The sequence below is a fragment of the Podarcis filfolensis genome, assembly GCF_964270895.1.
Source record: "Podarcis filfolensis genome assembly, chromosome: 6".
NCBI lineage: Eukaryota > Metazoa > Chordata > Lepidosauria > Squamata > Lacertidae > Podarcis > Podarcis filfolensis.
In genome coordinates, this window is record NC_139609.1 from 53,826,766 (window position 1) to 53,851,234 (window position 24,469).

Here is a 24,469-nt window from a genome sequence, read left to right on the forward strand (position 1 = left end):
ACGTGGTGCACTTGCTCCTGGACCCACTAATCTGCAATAGTTATCAACCAATTACTAATATATATGGCAAGGCTATTGAGAGGGTCATGGCACAGCAGCTGTAGGTGCTCTTGGATGAAATTGATTATCCAGACCCATATCAGTGTGGCTTCAGACCTTGTTTCAGAACCAAATTGACCTTGGCTGTCCGAATAGATGGCCTTCATAAAGAGAGGGATAAGGGGAGTGCAACCTTGTTTCTTCTGCTTGATTTCTCTGTGGCTTTCAATGCCATCAGCCTGGGCATCTTCTAGGACTGGTTCTACAAGGTGGGTGTCAGGAGCACTGCCATACAGCGGCTGTTGTCCTACCTGCCGAGTGGATTTCAGGGAGCATTGATGGGGAGACACTCTTTAGGCCCCTGGCACCTGTGTTATGGGGTGCCACAGGGCACTGTGCTATTAATATCTATGTGAGGCTGCTGGATGTGGTCATGAAGGGAGTTGGAACAAAGTGTCAGATGGCACACAGCTCTATTTCACTACAACATATGAATCTGGAGGAGGTGTGCAGGCTGTGGACCAGTGTCTGGGTGCTGTGGTGAGCTGGCTGAATCTGCAGGTGCTCCTGGATCCGTCTTTGTCACTTGAGGGACAGGCAACCTTGATGACTAGGAGTGACTTTTACCCACTTTGGTTGGTAAGACAGCTACAGTTCCTGGACAAAGATAGCTTGGCCACTGTGGTCTTGGCATTGGGAGAACAGCCTTTACCAAAGGTGTCATGGGCTTTGAAGATGCTCAAACTCAGGACAAAAAGGAGAAACGTGCCAAGAGGAAGGCACACTTGGCAAACCCTCACCATGATCAACTCCCACCTGGAAACCTATGTCCCCATTGGGGAAAGACGTGTGGATCCAGAATTGGCTTCCACAGTCACTTACGGACTCACTGTTAAGACCATGTTCATGGAAGACAATCTTACTTGGCTATGAGTGATTGCCAAGGAAGAAGACTACAATGCACTCTCTGTGAGGCTCAACCCAGAAGCTGCAGCCAGTGCAAAAAGCAGAGGCTAGATTGTTATCTGTGGTACCCCACTGAGGAAGCTGCACTGACTTCCAATATGCTAACCAAGCCTTAAGTTAAAGCCTTAAACAATTTGGGACCAGGTGACATATAAAGGACTGCCCTGTCTGCACTCCTCAGATGGGGCACTGCTGTGGGTATGGCATGCCCCAGAGAAATGCTTAGTTTATAACTGGATTTTTCATATTGTAGCTCCAGTCTGTCAGGAGCCGGCGTGAGAAGCAGGTCAGCAATAAAAAACACTGCTATGAGTGAAGTTAACTCTTTATTCAAAGGAACAAAACAGCTCAGCCCTAGTGGTCCCAGCAACCCATCCCAGTAGGTCTTGCCCCAGTGAGGCAGTTGTGAGGACCACTCTCTAAGCCTCCTCTCCCAATTCCTTCCCAAGCAGCTTAAAGCTTTGTCATCTTTTTTCTCATTGCGCTGCCCTCTTCCTTTCTCTGTGTGTTTTGGGAGACTGGAGGGGAGCTGGTTGCAGCAGGAGGGGGAGACTGGTTGGTCACTGTGAGAACAGGATGCTGGGCTAGATGAATTTTGGACGAGACAGGGCTCTTCTTATGCCATTTTGTTCTTATGGGCCAAAGAACTCACCTACATTTGCTGGTAGACACAAGTTGAGGGAGTCGACACTTCTCTCCCCATTCCCCCATCAGCCTAATGGAAGCTTTCTTAGTGCATCTGCAGGTGAGACAGCTGTTCTTTTTGTGGCAGGGATGAAAAGGACCATCTAGATTCTGCAGCATAAAGAGGTACGGGGCAGCATCCTTAGGAAGATGTTAGTTTTGCTGGCCAGGTTGTAGGGAATTGGTGGGAATCTAGGTGCATATAGGAAATCCCGTTTGCAGCAATGTTTAGGTGTGTGGGTGAGCATGTGAATGGGAAGACACATCCACAAACATTGGCAAGTCTCCAGTTCTAACAATGTACTGTGTGTGGCTTGAGTGATGCTTTTGACACAATTCCATGTGACAGGGACATAAGCAAACTAGGGAAATCTGAGCTAGGCGGAAATACTGTGACTTACAAAACTGGTTGGAAAATTACTGAAAAAATAGTTCTTAAAAGAATCCAAATACTGTTTTCATTTTACAGATGTTGAAATGGCGGCTCAAGATATGCCTCTCAGCAAGGCTCCAGTCATTCCAGCTCATCAAACGAGTCTTCCTCCTCTTCCCCACGAGCCGAGTGTGTAATGGCCTTCATCCACCGCTGCTTCAGCTCCTCCGTCTCTGCCACCAACGTATAGACCTGCTTGGACTGCACCAGTTGGAAGATGTGACGGGGGTCGCTCTGGGGCATCTCTTTGACTTGGTAGCCCAGCAGGGGGATGGAAGTGTGAGCCTTGACGTCCTGGGAGGCAAGTGGGAAGAGAGGGGGGACGAGAGACTCAAAAGGAAGCAATTCCAGATGTTCCAAACTGACAAAACCAACCCAGAGCTGCTCCCTGTTTAACAAGGGGATTGTTGTCAACGTGAGCTGGTTTTGCAATGTTTAAGGACTAAAACTATTCATGGCATGCAGCTGCATGTGTCTTCCCACTAATGTGGTTATTTCTTGGTTTTTACCAACGGCAGCCTCAAGAGGCCGCTGTAATTTAAACAGAGAAATAGCAGGGGATGCGGTCGCTTAAGCCTTTCCTCTCTAGCCATTTTTGCACTCAAGGTTTCTCCCATCAGGAACTGCCCGAGGAAGAGCTGGGAGCCTCTGCTCCTGTTTATGGTGGGCCTGTGTACTGAGCACTTAGAACAGCAGCTTGGGATATCTTGGCAATTAAGTACCCTCAAGGGATGGAGAACCAGTGTGGCCCCTCCAGGTGTCGTTGGACTCCCACTCCCATCAGATGCAGCCCGCATGGCCAATGGCCAGGGTTGATGGGAGTTGTAGTTTGGCAACATCTGAAAGGCCAAAGGTTAGCCACACCCATTGTGAACCATCTGAGCTTCCACACAAGAACAAATTCTCAATAAGCCCACACATACCTGGGGTGCAGCGTAAATGTACAGCACAAGAGGGTCATCTCGTGGGATCACAAACCAGCCACGCATGCTCCCCTTTCCGTTCTTATCCAACAGCTGCAGGAAACTGCACATCAGGCTCTGCCCCGATATTTCTGCAGACTCTTTCTGCCAATTAAACAAAAACACCACACCATTCCCTTAATGCTCTTTAGCCCAGAGGCCCCTACTGGCTCCTGTGTCTATAGAATGCAATCTACAGAATAGAACACAACGAACAGTTCAGGGACTCAGCTGCACAGCTGCAGATAAAACGTTTTAAAAGTGGTGTAAAGTGCAATATACAAATGGGACACTAGATGGTGATAGTGAGCTATGCAAAATTCAATGTGTTTTTCAAAACATTTTTTTAGAAAAGCATTTTCACAGTGTTTTTTATATGTGTGTAGATTCCACCCTGGGCCTGGTTGCACCAGTGGATAAAACAGGCAGGGAGAATGACTGTTTTCACTCCTTTCTGGGTCATAATGTAAGGGTGGTACAGTGATTAGAGTGTTGGATTAGGAACTGGGAGACTAGGGTTTGATTCCCCACTTGGCCATGAAGCTCACTGGGTGACCTTGTGCCAGGCACTACCTGTCAGGGCTGGAGTCAGGCATAGGTCATCAACAAAGCAATAACTCACCCTGGGCCAGTGAAGTAAACTCTTTATTCAAGGAAACAACCACAGCTCAGGCCTAGTGGTCTCAGCAACTCTTTCTAGGAGGCCTTGCCCTGATGAAGCAGTTGCAAGGACTGAAGGTCCCCACCTTCCCTATGCCCACTAGGACTCCTCCTCTCCAGGGTCTTTCCAACGCAGTCTCAGGCTGCGTCTGCACACAACCAGTCCCTGCTCTGCCCATTTCATTTCTCTGAGAGTTCTAGGAGACAAGTGGGAAGGGGAGCTGGTTGCAGCCTGTCTCTACTCTGCCTCTTGGCCACCCTCCCTCCAGCCTATGCTTCAGCACCAGAGTGTGAGCTGCTCTCTGCCATGGCTTCTTCACATTCACTAAATCCTGTCTCCTGTCCTGCTGCTGACACCTCCTCCTCCGAGTCTCCCTCTGACCACTAATCCCCTGTCTCTGAGCATTCTTCCTCTGGGGGTTCCCTGGGGGGGCGTTCCTGACTGGGGCTTCCCACCACTCTTCTTCATCCAGCCAGTCCACAGCACTCCCTCTCAGCCTAACCTCCCTCACAGGCTTGTTGTGGGGAATAAAGGAGGAGAGGGAGAACTACGTAAGCCACACTGAGCTCCAGGGATTAAAAGATGGGCTATAAATGCAATAAATAAATAATACATAGAAAACCTTCAGTGCCTTGTGTCAACATAATAGGGGCTGGAGGTCTAGTCTATTGGGTTTTCAATCTTCAGTACCATGGACAGAGTCCCTCTCACTCCCTTGTCCCCTGTCTTTCAGTTCCACTTCACACCTTTTCTGTGGCAACCAGGTTCCATCGCTATTTCCGGCAGTAAATATGTAGGGCGCAATGAGCAGATGCTTGTAGGGAGCCATTATTTGCCAGGACACTCCAGTGTTTCATCCCGTTCCGTTAGGTGTAAGCATCACCTCCTACTTACTTTACTTGCCTAATTTGAGGAACCTGAATGGACTGAAAGGAGGAAATCCAGCACAGGTGACCAAGCCATGGCTGAAGTGGAGGAAAGGCAGAAAATGGGGCGGGCAATTGACTGAGACAGAGAGGATGGAGACGTCTCAGCTCTGCTTCCTCCTCACCTCCAGGATGCCTTTATGCCTTGCCTGCCGCTCGTCGGGCAACAAATGCCCCGTCAGGAAGATGTAGCACTCCACGCAGACGCGTTTGGGCCCACTCTTGTCGTATTGCAATTCGGCCTTGTACTCGGAGCACCGGCCACACACCACCTGCCTCCAGGAGAGGAACCAAAGGGTTGCTGCAGTGTAGATTCACAGAGGAAACCCCCATTCTTCTTTAAAGAAGACCTGAACCAAAGCTGAACACAGAACTGGAAGAGTTCAGCATCTGTCCCCACCACCACCGGCACCCAGATGTGGCTGGACCAAGCATGGTCGCTCTTGGGATCAGTTCTCTGGACTGGCCCTAAACCAACTTGGAGTCCCAAGGCCCTTCCATGTGGCTGCCCCACCCAAAGGAACTCGGAGGAGGTGTACTCACATAGCCGCAGGCCCGGCAGTGGTGCCTTCTGCGTGTGATCGCATTGAACGGGCCCTTGCAACGCATGCACATGGTCACCAGCTTGTCCCTGATCCACTGAGGAGCCCGCTTGCCCAGCTCATCAAACTGGCAATGCTGAGGGTAAAACAGACCATAAGAACGTGAAGATTTACCCTGGTGGATATGATCACAGGGTGATGTAGTCTATCATCCTGTTCTCCCAGTGGCAACTAAGGTTCTATGGGAAGCCTGCAAGTCAATGTCAGCCGGGCTGGCAATAGCATAATGGCAAGGGTGGATCTGCTGTCTGAAGCAAAATACAAACTAATGCACGGGCCGCCCCTGCCACAAGCAGAACCTGAGTGCAACAGTGCTTTCAGCAACTTATGATTCCCAGCAACTAGTATTTAGGGGTATATTGCCTCCTACAGTGGAGGTGGAACAGAGCCATTGTGGCTAGTAGTCGTTGATAGGACTTCTCCTCCAGGAATTCGTCTAATCCTCTTTTAAAGCAATCCAGGACATCACTACATCTTGTGGGAGCGAATTCCACAATTAAGCTATGTACTGTGTGAAGGGGGGTGGAATCAAAGAACCACTGAGATGGACTCTCTGGCAATGAAGGCAATTATGGCTACACCTCACAGGGTCCAGGACACAGACAAGTATGAAGCCTCTTCCATATTGCTTGGCACCACTGCCAGAGCCTTGTTAGGTATAATTACCTCTTTCCTGCACATTCCACTCCTCTCTCTTGTCCGCCAATCATCACACACTTTCCATTTCCCTGTTGCAGATTTCAGAATGTTCACTCATGGCCTTCCTATTAGGCAGGCATGTATTGCTTTTAGCACTGGCTCAAAACTTTTTTATTCCAGCAAGCCTACCTAGGCATGTCATTTTAGCACGTCATTTTTGACAAAAGTGTTTTAAGATTACCCATTTTATCTTATATTTTTCATGTAACTTATATATGTGTGTGTGTGTGTGTGTGTGTGTGTGCTTTATTGGTATTTTTAATTTTTTTAAAAAATGACAGGATAAAGTAAGCTGCTTAGAGGTCTTTTGTTCTATTAAGTTTTCTATACATTTTGTGAAATAATTAAAATAATATAGGAAATGCTTTTAGAAGTGAGGTGGAGCCAGGAAGAGGAATAGAGGAGTGGAATGGACCGCCTCAGAGAGTAGTGGACTGTCCTTCACAGAAGGTTTTGGATAGCCATCTCCCAGGGTTTCTTTAGCTGTGGGTTCCTGCATTGCACAGGGTTGGACACCTCTACAATTCTATGATTCTATAATTCCATGAGTGAGTACAGTCAGGAGGATTACAGTTAAATCTTGCATCTCGGCTTCCGGCCCTTGGATTGCCACCTTGAAGGTCCCACTGCTTTTCTCCTTCTTGTCAATGGCAGACTCAAAGGCCTGGAGAAGAAAAGCAGAAGTTGAAATAAAGCTCTGAGGCTCAAGCCACACATGCAAGTGGTTGAAGCCACATCTGCCCCACTCACTTCTGAAGTATGGAAGTGGGGAGCTGGCAGTCAAGAGGTGCTAAGCTCTCCCCCTCCTCCCTGTCCCCATACCAAACGTTACCTACTCTTTTCCTCCCAGCAAGTTCTTGTAATAATCATTTACGATTTCATTGATTTTGTTAAAAATGGCAAACACTTTGCCTTTCTCACGGGGCAGGACCTTGACGTAGTGTAAAGGGTAGAAGCATGGGTTACCTTTATCCAATCATTCATCTCTTCCTGGGACCTGCGTAGAAAGAGAAGTCACCTGTTAGAGAAGAATAGTCCTCATCGTTCTGCATGAGAATCAGAAAAGGCAAAATTCTTATGTCAGTTACCTGGTTTGCAATTCTAGAGTTCGTTGTTTCCCTGATACAAGGAAAGCATAAGGAAACTGCACATCATTCAGCTCCCGAACCTGCAAGTCCAGATAAGTAAAACAATTAGCACTGATGTGGGTCAAAAGTTGCTGCTGCTGTTTCTCTGATGGCTTCCGCTGCTGTCATATTCAATTTACATCCATACCACTGAGATCAATGGACTTTAGTAACGGGTCTTTCAAGGAGTCTGCACCTCTCACTTAAGTAACGGGATTTCAGTCAGTCTACTCTGAGTAATGCAAGTGTTGGATATTTTCACACACAAACAGTGAATTTTATTTTTTCGTGCTTTGTTCCATGAGCTGTCCTGGTAATTTTTGGAAGTTGAAGGGATGGGCTACAAATTTGATTAAGTAAATAATCAACAAATCAAAGGGAAGAGAGCAGCAAGCAAACACCTGAACCAATCCACATGCAAAAGTTTGGCAGGGAGGGGAATGGGGACAACTCACCTGAAGCATGCAAATATTTAAAAGTCCCAATATGGTCAGATATATGCCATACCCTTCCTTGGGTAGCATTTATAAAACCATGGGCCAGATTCAGCTAGCTGTTCCTGCAGGCAAAAGCCCACTCAAAGACTTCTGCTAGCACAAGGGGGCTTTCCTCCCTGCACACACAAACACCCCCAAATTGGCTGAGGGGGGTTTAGGAGAACACCCAGAACAGGGTGCAGGGAGAATAGAAGGAATATTGTTCCTTCCAGCAAGCAGAAATGATTGCACTGAGACTGTGATCTCTTTAGCACCACATTGCATTCCTCCCCTTATCATTTTCCCCCCTACATATGCGTATTGGGGGGGGTTTACTCTGCTTCCTGCTCTGCTTGTTATATTTTTGTTTTATGTTTCTCCAGATGTCGCCATCCTGTGGAAAAATATGGGGCAGGGCCACCCCCCACCCCATGAGTATAATTAAAGGGAATAACCTGCAATGAAATTCTCTGACCTTCATGCCCTCCACATCGATCCGGCTGTGCACCTGAAACGCTGCGCCCACTTGGATGACTTTTGGCACACAGTACAGCAGCAAGTTATTGAACTGAGAGAGACAAGAGGTGGGGGAGAATAAAGCCTTGGTGGGAGGGGGGCACATCAAGTCTGAACAAAGAAGGGCCAAAAGAAGAGAGCGAATGTCAAATGAACCAGTCAATACAATAATGGTTTGTCTCGGTTAATCTCTCCCTCTGAAGACTAGAGACTTCAGAATATGAACCACTCCAAACAAGAGAAGAAGGAATTGTTGCCACCAATGGGTCAGGAAAGAACCCAGTGCATGTATCACTTAGTGCTATGCCAGCCTTTACATGACCTCCAGATGTTCTGGGCACCAACTTCCATCAGCTAATGAGGTACTTGGCTACTGCGGGGGGGGGGCATTTATTGCTGGCACACTTCTCATTCTCCCTGGTTGCTTGAAAATCAGAATACAATTATCATTTGGATTATGCACTTCAGAGGCAGGAGGGCAATAGCCCTGCTCTGCTGTTGCCTGCCCCCCCCCCAGCAGATGGTATTCATGAACATATCGCCTCTAAGCCTAGATGTTTCAAATAGCCACCATGACTACAACTAGTGGCCACTGAGTAAATTATCCTCCATGAATTCTTCTCATTCCCTTTTCAGTTCATCCGAGCTAATGTCCACCACCACATCTTGAGGCAGCAAATTCCAAAAATTATTTGGGTGAAGAAGTGCTTCCATGCCAATCAGTTTCATTGGCTGACTGTCTTCCTAGGTTCTAGCATAAGGAGAGAGGGAGAGAAACTTCTCAATCTATTTTCTCCACACTGCACATAATTTTCAGTGCAATCCAGCGCATGCTTACTCTCAGAAGCAAGTCTCATTGTATCCAGTGAGGTTTACTCCCATGTGGATATGCATAAGGCCACAGCCTTTGTAAGCCTCTGTCACAGTCTCAGTCACCTTTGTCCAAATCAAAAAGTCTCAGGAGTTTTAAGCCTTTATTTGTAGGGAATCAGATTCAAGGCTCTTATTATTTGCCCTTCCCTATACACTATACACTATACACGCGGGTGGCGCTGTGGTCTAAACCACTGAGCCTCTTGGGCTTGCCGATCAGAAGGTTGGTGGTTTGAATCCCCGCGATGGGGTGAGCGCCCGTTGTTTGGTCCCAGCTCCTTCCCACCTAGCAGTTTGAAAGCACATCAGGTGCAAGTAGATAAAGAGGTGCCGCTCCGGCAGTAAGGTAAACGGCGTTTCCGTGTGCTGCTCTGGTTCGCCAGAAGCGGCTTAGTCACGCTGGCCACATAACCCGGAAGCTGTCTGAGGACAAACGCCGGCTCCCTCGGCCAGTAAAGCGAGATGAGCACCGCAACCCCAGAGTGGTCTGCAACTGGACCTAACAGTCAGGGGTACCTTTACCTTTACCTTTATACACTGTAGACATACCTTGCATATCTTTCCAAACTCCTAAATATTTCTTTCTTTCTTTTATCCGAACAGCAGCACAACTTCTCTGAATTGTGCAAAAGAACACAGATGTCCAACAGCGATGTATTGCTATCTTCCCTTCCCACCATCCCCCAACCTGATTAATCTCTTACCAAGAACAGGTATTTCTCTGTTGTGTTGTTGTGCCGGAATGAGATTTTCTGAATGGGTCCCTCTTTTATCAGCTCGTTGGAAGGGTCCACGATGTCATCTTCAAGCCCCAGCCTGTGATACACCTCCCAAAGGTTCTGGAGTCGTTCCTGCAGGACCATCAGTATTAAGATGAACAAGACAGGGACCAAATAGCTCTGTTGCAAATGTCTCTGGCTGCAAGGAGTCACTCGCATGAGTTCAGTGCACTCACCATTTCTGCAATGGCAGCATTGGAGTGTTTGGCTGCAGTGAAAATCATTTCCAGGGCTTCTGCAAAAACACCAGAGAAACATTTAACTCTCAGGGCTCTCTCACACAACCCATTTGTACACCTGTATTCCTTGCTATGGCAGCACTGGAGGGGCACTCTGTGAGCCTTGGAGTATTTCCCCTTGTGCCCCATGATAAAATTACATTGGTGCCATGGACTGGTATTTTAATATGTACTAAGAATAAATCTAAAGAAGGAAATATGAAGATGGAGCGATCCTGGGTAACTAATAGGTGTGATCAGGTTTTTGAATATTGAATTGAGTCAATTGCATAAATATCATCAGCTCCTTTTGATTAACTGGATGATTGTTCTCCTTGCTTACATATATAAAGGGAATGTAAAAGTAATTACATGTATATATGCATACGTACATTTAAATTTAATAAAAAAGATATAGATGAACCAAGATCATATTTAGGAGGTGCAGGGAGTTTTCAAAACAATGACGTCAGTAACACATTGATGGACCTTCTATCTTTGTAGTTCTTAAAGCAACAGAAGTCCAGCCCTGAAGGGAATGAATGCAGTAAGCTCATTGCCCAATCTCCAACACTTTCCCAGGGTTCTTGCAGTTGCAGGGCACTGAGCAGGAGAAGGGAGGCACAAGCCTAGCAGGGGAATTGCAAATCAACCCTGGTATGAAAGCCTTAGAATCACTCAACTATCAGGTACATGTGTGTCACTGCTAAAGGACAGTCTCCTCCAACAAAACAACTCCTCTGTCAACTTTCTTCTTTGCCCACATCACAGAATGGACCAAATGGAGCTCTTACTCTCTGCATCCTCCCTGTCCAGTGCCTCTGGAGGTAGCTTTCGTATGTAATCCTTCAGAAGGAGTTCATATCTAGGAATTCTCTGTACTGGCTCCAGCATATGATGCTGCAAGGTTAAGTTGGCTGAGATCTCCCGTCTCTGCTCAGGATAGTAACAATAGCAGAAAGAGAAAGCAGAAGGCATCATAGACATGAGCATATAAACATTAAACTACAGATACTTGGCTGGCCTCACCACTTCACAAACCAAGATGACCATCTACTGCAACCTTCACCGACACGGTGGTCTCCAAATGTTTTGGACTACACCTCCCATCAGCCCCTGGGATGGCTGAGGCTGATGGGAGTTGTAAGCCAAACATCTGGAGGGCACCAGCTGGGTGAAGGCTTATCTATCATGTCTTGGTGGTGTAACAGATGGAAGAAATTTAATGCTTTGGTTCAAGTCTTTCTACAGCACAGAGATGGAATGTTTGAGGTCCTCTGGAAGCAAGAAATTCCCAGCCACTGCAGCAGAAGGAGTCCAGTGTCTCAGGAAGAACGTGAGACATGGGACCAACACAATCTTTTGAGACCTGGGGTACAGGGCTCACCAAGAAGCACAGAAAGAACTACAGAGCCTATTATCCCAGCTGAGAGCAGCTGGCTAAAGATTGGTGTAGAAGACATTAGTCACCAGGCTAGGCAAAATGGGTGAAGAAAGGCTAGTCTGGATGGAGAAGGCAGTGTCCTTCCAGTATTTTCTCAAGGAGAAGAAAATGCCTAAGTTCCATGCTACATATATGCATGTACAGTGGTACCTCGGGTTACATACGCTTCAGGTTACATACGCTTCAGGTTACAGACTCCGCTAACCCAGAAATATTGCTTCAGGTTAAGAACTTTGCTTCAGGATGAGAACAGAAATTGTGCTCCGGCGGTGCGGCAGCAGCAGGAGGCCCCATTAGCTAAAGTGGTGCTTCAGGTTAAGAACAGTTTCAAGTTAAGTATGGACCTCCGGAACGAATTAAGTACTTAACCCGAGGTACCACTGTACACAGTTATGGTGTGGGTGGCCTCCTGAAGCTACCCTGAGTTTTAAAAAAGGTTACTGTGCAATAAGCTCTGAGACCCTTTCTACAAGACCAAGTTCAAGGTGTTACTTTTAGTATTAACAGCTTGAGACCAGTTTACATGGAAGATCATCTGACTCCATATATACCCTCTTGACTGCTCCAGTCTGCAGAACTGGCACTACTACAGGTATCACATAATACTCATTCTGCATTTGTAAGGAATTAATCTTTTAGAAGCCACACTTCCAAACTCCCTGCCTATTGACATCAGGTAAGTGCCTTCACTGTTCTTGTCAGAGCCTGCTAAAAACGTTTTTCTTATATGTATATGCTTAATAAAAATTTAAAATAAAATAAAATAATAAAAATAAAAAATAAAAACATTTTTGTTCAGGGGAGCCTGCCCAGATATGTAGAATTTTGACAAGTGTTTTTATCAGGGTTTCTTTCTGGCTTATCATTGATTTTAATTATGTTTTGAAGCTTTCAAATTGTTTTATAATTGCGAATGACGTTCTTTCATTATTTTTGTAAACCACTTCAATGTGTTCCCCCACCCCAAACAAGCAGTATAAACATTTTATGAAAGAATAGCGAAATAATTTTCACCTGAATGCTTGAGATGAGTTCCTGGAATGGCAAGGACTTTTCGGACCACGTGGTGATCAGCTCGACTGCCTTGTCAAAGTTCTTCACGTATTCGCTATACATCTTCAGGAAAGGGGCTACCTTCTGGATGATGTCCCCAATCCTGGGATTGGAATCCCTGCAGGCAGAAGCCAAGAGAACAGGTCTGCTATTTGCATCTCTGGAAAGGCAGCCAAAATGGTCCAGGGAAGATGCTTTGGGAAATGCCTGCCTGCCTCTATCTCTGGTCTCAACTGCAATGCCCAAGCATCACTGGCACTGGTTTGTGACATCTGCAGGAGTCCCTGCTGGATGCTGCCCAGCTTCTACACAGTTTTAACAGTACACCACAGCACAAACAATCCTGGCTGTCTCTGTTTATTAACATCTTCAGTAAAAAAGAAAAAAGCTAGGAAGTGAAATGATTGTCCTCATACGTCCTCCCGTCACAGGAAGACAAACAGATACATGCGAGAAGTACTGCTGATTTAGTTCTTATTTATCTAAGATATTTCCTCATTGCCCTTCATCATATAATTGCAAGTCTTTGTTCTATAAAGGTACAGTAAATGTTGCCAAACTGCCCTCTGCAGACAAAGGAAGTATGTAATACAAATATATCTATTGTTTCACACCAAGATTAGTCCTTTGTCAGATGGCACAACCTATAATAGAGATCTATTTCAGGTTGGGACAAAGAATTAAGGTTTTAACTCAAAGTGACCCTTCCACAGACCTCTTGTAGGGTATCTTTTCAGATTCTAGACTTCAAATAATACAACAGTTGCTTTCAGTTGCATAAACCTTCACACACACACCCTCACTTCCCTTTCCAGGAATGCAGTGGGGAAAGGGGTATGGCTGCCATAACTCACCAGTTCTCCATACGTTGCTGCAGCTCTGGCAAGAAAAACTGAGCATGAAACTGGTAAATGGATGAGATGTTGGAGAATATCATTTTCACCACCTCTTCTGGGAATGTTCTTCCACTCCTGGCTTCCTTCAGCAGCTCTGAGAAAAACACCTGGAACCCAGGGATGGACAAAGCTGTCAGTTTTGGTTTTTCTTGGTTGCTCGTTTTTCCAGCCTTAAGTTCAGTCGCCCACATTTCTGCATCAGATTGTGATTTATTTATTTATTTATTTATTTATTTATTTAACAAATCCACCAGGTTTTCATGCACTTTTATTTTAGTATGCACAATTTTCCAAAGTAAACTTTCCCTTCACCTGTCCCTCTAGAGCTCTGGTTCCCAAACATATTTGGTCTACTACCCCCATTTCAGGAAACAAAAACACCATTACCCAGAATGCCCCTGTCAAGTAAACTACAGACAATCCTCATTTTGCACTGGGGTTACATTCTGGACCCCCTGCACGCATCAGCGGAACCCGTGTAAAGCAGTCTGCCGAGCCCCCATTCCACCCTTTCAGTGATGTTTTAGGGATACTTCTGGATTCGGTGCCAACCCGTGCGTGCATGCGCAATCGTGCATCAATCAGAAGCACATAAACCTGTTGTCGCCCGTAACAAACCAACCTGATCCAGAAGATGAAGGCGGCTGACATAGGCCTGCTCTGTTTGCAGGAGCTCCAATGCTATTTTTTTCTCTTCTGGCTCCTGTGTGTATAAAGAGAAAGTGTTTGATCATGGGGAGCATTAAGCATGAGCCCAGTGGAGTAGATCCTGCTCTCCTGTCAGTGGGGGCACTGCAGATTAGTAGGGCTGGGTTCTCTAACTAAGGTTGTGTTTGTGTGTGTACACAATTATGCATATTCATAGGAACATAGAAAGCTGCCTCACACAGGGTCCTGCCATTGGTCTATCAAAAAGAGATCATTTCTCACTCTAGACATTGCTTGCCTGACAGCGCCAGTTGCCCAGAACATTGGCCCTACTCTATGTGATCTGTAACAACAACAACAACACAACAACAACAGCAACAACAATAGTAATCTGGCGGTTAATGACCTGGTTTTTGTTGCTGCTGGAGTCTGTCCTGAGGCTTGCCTGGAAGTCTGCATCTTGTGGAATCCTCCAGCTGCCTGCACTGATCTTGCCGCGGAAAGAGCTGAGACACTTGACTGTGAGCCCTCTGGGAGCCTCTCGTGGCTCCATCGCTGATTCTGCATGGCAGGGCATTTGGCTGTGCGGTACAGGCATTTGCTTGGCTTTGCTCATAGCTCTTCTGCTAGTCGCAGGTGGAAGCAGGCAGGACACCATGAGATTCGGTGCTCTCAAGCAGGGCACAGACTGAGGAAGGATCTGCTCCTTGCTGGGACTCGGGCAAGCTCTAGCCACAGAAAAGACAAGCAGTTTTAGAATGACATTATTCAGCCCACTTCTGCAAAACACAGTGCCCAGCCAAGTAGTCTGTGTGGTGAGATCCAAAGCAAAAGCAAAACATTCAGAGACAACATGGGGACCAAACCATCAATATTTGGACCTCTCTGAGTTTTACAGTGCTGTTCTCCAGCACTAAGGGGCAGGAAATGTTCATGTCACTGAAAATAACATTCAAAATCACACTATAGTAGGGGAAATGTAAATACTAGGGAAAATACACTGCGTCAAAATGTACGTGGGAGGCAAAATTGCCTTTCAAAAGAGAGAAATTAACACTGAAATGCTGGCGAGTTCTCATGAGGACTTTTTTGTCAAAACGTGGGGAACTGAACTTTAGTTTGGAAAAATGAGAAACTGAAACAAACTAGGATTGACAGTTTTACCCATATCTAAATACAGGCAGCTGAATCGTGACTGCCGATTTCCTCCTTCCCACCTAACCAGTAGCTGGGGGTGGGTTAATTTACATCCAGAAAACAGAACTAAAATAAAAGATTAAGCAAAAAACAACAACAACCAGGAGATCAGATCTCTAGCCTCCCACATCCACATCATGATCTGTTTGGGCCCTGGGAAACAGGGACTTCTGAGACAGCAACAAAAGCTCTCCATCCTTAGTTACACAACAGCATCAGCAATTGTAGCTGAATAACTAAGATTGCAAGTCACGCAATCAAAGATATTAATTGTATGAGTTTGAGTTGATTCATTGATTAATGCACTGATTGCAAACATTTTTAATGCTGTCTTGGGGTGGTTTTTGGTGGGGTTTTTTGGATAATGCATGCATGTGTCACAGCAGGCATCAACTTAGAAGAGGCATACTATCGTACCTGAGAGAAAAAGAGAAATGCATGCTATCTGCAGAGTTTTTCTTTCTTAAATAATGGGTGAGATCTGCCTACCAGTGGAACAGGCTTCTTCTTGTGCAAACAGGCCATTCCTTTCCTCTCCTTCTCCTGCAGCTGACATGCACTCACAAAATTTGCTTCAGATGGTTGGGGAATGCATCAGAACAGATTTTTAGGGCAGCAAGCTGCAGGCAGGAGGTCAGAAAGAGGACATCCCACAACATAAGCAGAAGTCCGCCCATGTGACATTGGATTTAATCATTTATTTTCAAAAATCTGCACCCAGTTAATCTAGGGCATCTTTTTTTGGTACCTACAAAAATATTTAACAGTGCAACCCTACACCAGAAAGTAAGTCCTGTTGAATTCACTTTCACAGGTAAGTGGGTAATAGGACTGCAGCCTAAATCACTAATCAGTTGATAAACATTGCAACCCTGTAAATAACATAATAGGCATGGATGCATAATGCATGCACAAAAGCTTTGCATCCATTGTATGAAGACCATCATGCCTACATATGTGAACAGTGTACCACTGGACACCAATACATTGGCCCATGAGAAGCTAAAAAAACCAAACAGTTTGCCTGTCTTCTCTTTCATAGAACTGCTTGTGCCTCTTGTAGACCAAAACATCATATGAAAGCTATGTACCTGCACATTAAGGGTCATGATGTAGTGCTTAGAGCTGTGTTTCTCAAACTTGGGTCTCCAGCTGTTGTTGGACTACAACTCCCATCACCCCGACCACTGGTCCTACTGGCTAGGGATGATGGGAGTTGTAGTCCAGCAACAGCTGGAAACCCAAGCTTTGGAAACACCAGGAGTGCCGGACAAGGACTTGGGAGCCCAGGGTTCAAACCTCCACACAGCCATGAAGCTCACTGGGTGACTTTGGGCCAGTCACTGCCTATCTGCCTAACCTACCTCACAGGGTTGTTGTGTGGAGTAAATGGAGAGGGAGGGAACCACACATGCCACCCGAAGCTGCTTGGAGAAAAAGTTGGGCTATAAATCAAATAAATAAACAATCCCGAGAACTGTAATTTACCCCTCACAGAGCTATTTGCCAAGGCCCTTAAAAACTACAATTCCCAGGATTCTTGCAATGGGGAGGGGATGTGCTTTAAAAGGTATGATACACAAGCCCTAGAGCAGGGCTGAGGAAGTCTCTTTCACATTTACATTGAGAGTAGCTACTGAAGGCTACATCCTTTTTTCTGTTCCACAATCAGCTGTCATAACTATCCTTAAGCTTCCTCATGTATCCAAAAGTCAGCTTTTATTTCCTCTTCCGAAGCAAAGTTTTGCCTTTCCAAAACAAGCCACAGCTCAAGATTAACCAGAGGCAGCAGTCTTGCTAAAGGGACAACACCCTCTGGGCTGACGTAGGGAATGGGCAAGTTAAGGGAAGGAGCTGGTAGACATTTCGCATGTTCCCCACCCAGAGATCACAGCGCATGTCGTGGGGCCAGAGAAGAAGGCAGATTCTGCCTGCTGCCCTCACCCTCCTGCCGTCACACATTCAGCAGAAAGCCTGAAATAAGCCTTTGCAGGGCTATAGCTTTGTTGCACAGTGGGAACTCTGCACCATTAGGGTGGCAGGTTGCCTGAGGAGTCTATGTGCCTTTACAGCTGTCATTGCACAGAGGTGCTTTTCGGAATTTCTCCCCTGAACGCGGGAGGTCAGGGAGTGAGGCCAATGGGCAAAAGCCACCCTTCCCTCTGCACATCCCATAGAAGCATGGAGAAGATCTGAAAAGGGCAATAGTTGCCAGGAGATGACAACAGCGCTACAAGCAGATATGCTGCAGGTGTAATATATCATGGCGATTTAATTTCAGGGTGTATACTCAAGAACATGGATCCAAGAGATTTTAGAGGCACTTCTCAAGGCAAGATGCCTGGCAACCTAGAGTGGTTGCTGACGGAGAAGTATGTGTGCTTGAATATAAAAGAAGCATAGGTACATATTAAATAACTGAGGGAATAAGCTCCTCTTTTCTAGTCTACTGTCTATGGGCTTCTTTAAGGTGTAAGCTTCCTTCAGTTTCCCCTTGATAGCTCAGTTGATGGAGCATGAGGTACTTAATTTGAGGGTTGCATTGGGCAAAAGATTCCTACATTGCAAAGGATTAGACTAGATGACTCCTGAGGACCCTTCTATCACTACAATTCTATGATTCACTTGTGATTGAATGAAGTTTGTGCTTGGGAGGTTTTTTACACTTTGAAGAAAATATCACAGTAATATCACACACATACATTTAAAAAGGTAGTCCTCTTCCCACTAGTGTATTCCAAATTGCTTAGGGCCTATGAAAACACCACAGGAATTGTTAAGTTGTGGATGAACATATCAGACGACACAGCGATTCTTCAACAGCTCTTGTTTATTCACAGGCAAGAACAGAACTGAACTGAAGGGTTCAGCCAGCCTGCTTATATAGAGCTCCACTACAACACAACAGTAGCCACTTTCTGTAACTAGCCAATCACTGAATGTCACTTTCAATCCCTTATTTGCATATGTGGACCTGAGTGAAAACTATCTACTGTATCCCCCTGCTGGCCCAGGGTGAGAACTTCAGTACATAACAGGAATATTCTCTCTCCCCGCCGCCATCAGCACCTTTTCTCAGAGAAACTTCTCCTGTTGTTCAGTTTACCTTGGAAAAAAGAAGCTCCCAGGCAAATGGAGCTTTTGACCATTTTGTCTTGGGAGTTTTAAGGGTTCTACTTTACAAATTCAGCCCTTAAGAGTTCCACCAGGTCAAAAATGAAAGGTGAAGGTGACAGTCAAACTGTAGGGTCGGACTGGTATAATGAAGCCAAAGAACTGGAAGCAAGAGAGGCAGTGGGTACGTCACGTCCAAGAAAGCAGGGAAGCCCGCCGGAAGCGCCAAAGCCATTTCTATCCCTGAACCTTTCCATGCAATCAAGACCATCCACAAACAATTCTGCTTCTGTTCCAGCTTTTGACTGCTCCTTTGTGAGACACAGATTGAGAATATAGTCTCCTCGCTCTGCGTATACTAAGAAACAGGAACAGCAGCTTCACAGTGTGCTAAGGAAGCACAGTAACAAACACAGTGAAGCATAATTTCCCCTGTTTCATTTGACACATGAGGAGAGGGAGACACGGAAGGGAAGGAAGCGTTGCACTGAGATCAGGCAACAAAACAGTGGCAGGAGAGCAGGGCTGCCCTTTTGCCAAGTCAGGCCATTGGTCCATTTAGCTCAGTGTTGCTGACACTGACTGGAAGCCGCTCTCCAGGGTTTCAGGCTGGAGTGCTTCCCTGCCCTACCTGAAGATGCCAAGGGCTGAACCTGGAATCTCTGCAAGCAAAGCATATGCCATACCACTGAGCTTCCCCAGGCCTTCCCACTTCCTACAACTGTAAGCTATGTGAAGATGGAAAAGAGGCTCAGCGAAGTCAGGGTGTGACTCCCATCAACTCTCAGGACTATTTCACAAGGGGCATTCACATATGCTTTTGTTTTGTAGTCCTTTGCATGGTGTGTGTGTTTTCTCATATCTGCATGATGAAATCATGCCAGTTTGCAATGTAACTCTAATGCGGAGGTATAACAGAAAAGAAGGATGCCAACTTAAAAAAGAAAGTGCAAAGCCACATCTGGACTTAGGATGCCGCAAAAAGACAACCAGATGGCAGTCTTCATAAAATCCAAATCCATTAAAATATAAATCAGGCTGATATCTTTTCATCTGACAAATAGCGCAGAGTCCAGCCACCGGATTTATCAGCAGAAGGGATGCAGCATTTCAGGGGTTTACGTGGAAATCCCTTCCTTCTCTGAGCCACTGCAGAGTGCCAGGCCTCTTGAGAGCAATGGGGTCAAATCCCCCTGCAGTTTTCTGTTGGTTCTTAATTTGTTTTGGTTTTACTACAAAATGCCCCTTCTTCATTTTGTACAAACCTGTGCTCCGATTTCCCTATTTAGCACTGAAATATCATGTTAGCAACGGATGAATGTATAGCGGAACTGTCAGAGTGCAGAAAAACTTGGCAAAGGGGGGGGGGCTACCCCACTGGATGCCCAGCGAACAGCTGTGGCCAAAAATGTGCACCCATTTAATCAGTAGATCGGAGTTATCTACAGTGAGACATGCAATGGTTACTGTATAATATGTTCTGCATGCAGCTGCCTTTGAAGGGCCTCTGGAAACTTCAGGTTGGTGCAGAATGCAGAAGCAAAGGTGCTCCCAGAAACACTGGTGTGTGGACATATTACTCCACTATCAGAATAGCTGTGCTGGTTGCCAATACATGTCCAGGTTCAATCTGAAGTGCTGCTTGTCACGTCTGAAACCCTCCATGGCTTGAGCCCAGGGTACCTTCACCCACAATATCCTGCACAGACAAGCTCATAGAATTCCATTTAGGTGAGTGTCTGAGCTGGCGAAGAAGACAGGGAGCACTGAGGTTTCCTGGCAGAGGAAATGGCTTTGCTCACTCTGTGGCCAGCACTGAAGCAGATTGGGCTACGGAAGGAGAGCGCTCCTCCGCAGCTTACAGTAAGCTTGTATTACTTATGAGAAAATAAAGAGTAACACCCACCCACATTGATTTCTGCTTCTTACGGGCAAAGCTTCCACACTTCAGCAACGTGTCAGAATTATGCATGGATTGCAACACTATCTAGAACAGTTTAAATGACGCTTTAAAACAGGGATGGGGAACCTGTTGCCCTCCAGATATTGTTGGATTCAGTCATCCCCAGCCAGCATGCCCAATGGTCAGAGACGATGGGGGGGGGGACATAAGAATAGAATAAGAGACTGTTGAATCAGGCCAACAGGCCACCTGGTCCAGCATCCTGATCTCCCAAATGTAGCCAAACAAGCTAGCCACCCCATTATTTATTTATTATTATTATCTATTAGGAATATTTTTTAAACAGCTAAGCATCACAACAACGGCGTAGTAGTAGTATACAAAAATGAAACAGCTAAAACAGATTTTACAAATAAGAAGAAGAAAAAGATGCTGCTCCACCAGTAAACGGATCCTGCTGGGACAGCCTGTTAAAACTAAAAAGTTTTTAGCATCTGACACAATACTGCTTTTTACCCTGAAGTCCACAAAGTCTGAATTTTCTTCTTAGCCCTAGATGATTGCCTCTGTGGGACACGGCAAAGGCAAAGCTGCTTGTATGACTGCAAATTCCTCATTACACTTCCCAGTATGGTGTGTGGCTGCAGACCACATTCCCAGGTGACAATTTGGATTGGCACTGATGTCTCTGGGAGTGACTCTGAATGAGCTTTGCAGTGTCCATGACTCAGGAATATTCTCTGCCAGAGACAGGAATCAGGGGAATTTAGCAATTTGGTTGCCAAAGGATTATCAGTATTAAATAAACAGCAAAACCATAGGTTTTGGTTTTTTTTACCATGCTACTTGAAACGGTCCTTACACAATTTCTGCTCTTTAAAAAACTGATCTCTTATAACATCTCCAGGGGTGCGGGGGAGAGAGAGAAGATTTATTGTACCTGAGCTTCTCAAACGCATCCACAAGGTTAACCACAGAGGTGGCTGTATAGCTCTGCTCCTCCATCGTACCGAGACCTGTCAGTCTGAAACTGGACTTGCCGTTCTGAAGTAATGGTCAAAGCAGGACCCACACTGAGGATGCACTGTGATTTTTTCACAGCTCAGTCTTTCTGTTGCCTGAGGTATTTCTGAATAATTTCTTTTGAACCACTGGGCAGAATATTCAAATTACTGAACAGTTTGCAAGCAAACTGGTGCCTTCAGTGGTATGTAGGGGGGAAACCCTTCTGGTTTACCATAAATAGAAAAAAAAATGAGGAAGTACTGAAAAGCAGAACGCTGGCAGAAAATGAGCAAGATTTACAAGGGTATACAAGGAATGTAAGCTTCTTATTAAGTATATGATTTTATTTTTTAAGGAAATGTATCGGAAGTGGTCTTTTCATTTAATTCTGGCTCTGCCTTGACTCTTGTTTCGGTCATGCACTGTATCTATTATTTTCTGCTGCAATACAACTTCAATTTGCAATTCCCACCTCTCACCATCAACAATGAAAGAAAGAAATTACAATTATTTGTGACAGAATAACTAATTACATATGTAGAATGTAAGATTTTCAGGATTTTGCTGCTTATCTCTTGTAGTCCAAAACATTTGAGGAAGGCTGCTCAAGTCTAGAATGTATTTTCACAGTATCCTGTGCTTGACAAATTTAAACGCCAGGGGGCTCCATACAGCTACTCTAGCATGTGCAATATTAGGCAATTCCCAGCTATAGACAATACATATATAAATTGGCAATTCAATTGCCTACTCTACAGACAGAACTTCCTGATTACATCTGACACCACTGGGAGAGGAATTCTCAGAGGACTAAAAGTAGCAACTGCTCAGAGGAGACAATGGGAAAATTCAGGACTATTATAGTTTTACCTAAACACACTTTTTTAATCTAAAAAAGTGCTCTGCCAATGTTTTTTGCACCAGACAGGAAGAGAGACGTAAACTGTCCAATATTATTTCCCTATATTGCGGATATAGAAGGCATGCATAGGTAGACAATAGTTTACAACAATCCTGCAATGTAGACCAGTATCACATCCATTTCTGCAGGCCGAGGCAGAGTGGCAACTCTTGCATATCCAGTTAGCAAGCAGTAGGAATGAGATGGAGTTATGTGGTAAGTGATCTCCAAGTTCCCTGCAATTTAGCCCCCCCCCCATTCTCCCCATATTGCAGGTTGCCATAAACCACTGTTTATTATCATGGGCGCAGCCAGGATTTTTGTTAGGGCGCAGGCTTTCATTGGGAGTGGGACAGAACCTCAGATTTGTATTGATTTATATTGATTGGGGGAGAGGAACAGCTGCCCCTGCCCATGTTTATTATGATCTCCAAATGAGGGTGAGATGTATAGATACTGGCTTAACAGCAACTCTATAAAAAGGACTTTAAGAAACTGTCCTGTTTTCAGTCTTTACTGATGAAATAAATACAGCTGCTAGTACAAATTTGTGGTACAAGTGCACTTGGAAGACTAAATTTCTGGTCAGCACACCTTACGGGGGATACTGAAGAGCTAGAAAAGGTTCAGAAGAGTAGTATGCTTCTGAATATCAATTGCTGGAAACTGGAGGAAGGAAGAGCGCTGTTGTGCTCAGATCCACTTACAGGCCTCCCATGTGCATCTGGTTGGCCACTGTGAAAACAGGATACTGCACTAGATGGGCCATTCGACTGATCCAGCAGGGCTCTTCTTCAGTAGGGCTGTGTTGTTGACACATGAGCATAGCAAATCTGCACCCCACAACACCACACCACCCCGGCCACTGTGTCTGCACGATCCTGACTTCACCACTACCCTGTCCCAACCCCACCACGATCCAGATGAGCTTCTGCAATGTCCATGTTAGAAGGGTGGCTCTGCCGCCCCAGGTGGGCTGCTACTGAGAAGCAGTAGGTCTCTCTCACTTGGCACAGCATGAGGCTCTTAATCTCAGTGTTGTGGGTTTGAGCCCCACGTTGGGCAAAAGACTCCAGAATTGCAAGGGGTTGGACGAGATGACCCTCATGGTCCCTTCCAGTTCTAGGATTCTATGAATGCCAGTTGGCAGGAATCACAAGTGAGAAGGGTTGTGTGCTCAGGGGGTCCTATCTGCGGGCTTCTCATTGCCATCTGGTTGGTTTGTTGTGAGCAGAAGATGCTAAATGAGACGGGTCTTTGGACAGCTCTTCTTCGGATTCCGGTGCAAGAATTCACACACCAAAAGCTGTCAAGAGGCAGAGACGGCCAGTGGAGCAGTTGCACAGGGGTTCACTATGCAAGATGGACGGGCTCGGACTCATAACGCAAGCTTTGCGTGTCTGCAGCTGCAATCCTATGCCCACTTGCACGAACTCAGCATGACTTACAACCTGAGTAGAAATGCGGAGGATTCTACTGTCGACCAACCGAAACCATCCCACGACTGTGTTAAAACAAAGACAGACATGGGGTGCGTGCGTGGATATGCTCTCCTTCACCAAAAACTCTCTTCCAACCACCCAGTCGAATGCAAGACGGCGCTTCGGCTCTTTCCACACAGACCCGCCGAGATTTTTACCTCTCGAGGAGCGTAAAATGGGGATTGTCAAACCAAAAGGCTGGGCGTCAACTCTTTGCTATCTCTATGTTGCTTATCGCCCTAAACAACTTTAAATGGTTCCGCCCCCTTAATAAACTGGGGGCTCCTGTCGCCCAAGGGCGCCCTTGGACTCGTTTCCACTAGGTATTTGCCAGAAGGAAACATGCCTGAGAAGGAGCCGGGCGCTTCCGACGGCAGCCTTCTACTCTCCCCTCTGCACAACAATGGTATCGTCCAATGGTGACAGAGATAGGGAAATGTAGACTTCGAATGGTTCTATGGTTCTGCCTCGGGGTGCACTTCGAGCGCCAGATCCCTCCCCGCTTTGGGTTGAAATGACGGCTCGAGCAGAAAACAAACACGGAATCCCGGACCCGTGCCTGGGCAAACACGGCAAGCAGTGGCCTCAGATGCGGATCTTCTGCGTTTTCTAATGCAGACCATGGATCAGACGGATTCCAAGCGCAACTGAGCGTTGAATCGGGGCTTAGCGGGGGTCGAAGAAAGGCCACTCCAACTGCAGACTGCAGTATTGGCAGCGGAAAGCCTCGCTTTCGTAAGGCTCTCTCCCTCCCTGAACATTTTTAAGGGTTCACCACTAAAAATAAAGCTTAAAAATCACATTTCTTTCCAATGAAATAACATCTGAAGTAGGAAACGACCCTTTTTCCTGGTGTTCCTGGATGG

The 24,469-nt window shown here is 45.9% G+C and overlaps 1 protein-coding gene across 2 annotated transcripts; it reads right to left on the reverse strand.

The window, feature by feature from the left end:
• Positions 1–1,314: 1,314 nt before the first annotated feature.
• Positions 1,315–24,391, reverse strand: FGD2 (FYVE, RhoGEF and PH domain containing 2). 2 transcript variants are annotated; one of them, XM_083617915.1, is made up of 16 exons: positions 21,157–24,391; positions 14,409–14,730; positions 13,977–14,057; positions 13,313–13,461; positions 12,420–12,576; positions 10,756–10,894; positions 9,920–9,978; positions 9,669–9,815; positions 8,051–8,143; positions 7,061–7,140; positions 6,939–6,969; positions 6,544–6,636; positions 5,215–5,349; positions 4,797–4,943; positions 3,046–3,189; positions 1,315–2,416 (listed from the first exon to the last, which is right to left on the reverse strand). In XM_083617915.1, exons 1-16 carry the CDS (start codon positions 21,219–21,221, stop codon positions 2,204–2,206), a joined length of 2,055 nt encoding a protein of 684 aa, XP_083474041.1. In that variant the 5' UTR covers positions 21,222–24,391; the 3' UTR covers positions 1,315–2,203. The 2 variants fall into 2 exon arrangements, with proteins under 2 accessions (XP_083474041.1, XP_083474042.1); XM_083617916.1 differs by lacking the exon at positions 21,157–24,391 and adding an exon at positions 15,617–15,814.
• Between the last annotated feature and the right edge of the window lie 78 nt (positions 24,392–24,469).

Coding starts and splice junctions, on each gene's coding strand:
- FGD2 (XM_083617915.1), bottom strand. CDS start 21,221: ATGGAGGAGCAGAGCTATACAGCCACCTCTGTGGTTAACCTTGTGGAT. Junction 9,979..10,755: donor GGACAGGGAGGATGCAGAGA/GTAAGAGCTCCA, acceptor GTGTTTTTGCAG/AAGCCCTGGAAATGATTTTC. Junction 7,141..8,050: donor TCGATGTGGAGGGCATGAAG/GTCAGAGAATTT, acceptor CTGGACTTGCAG/GTTCGGGAGCTGAATGATGT.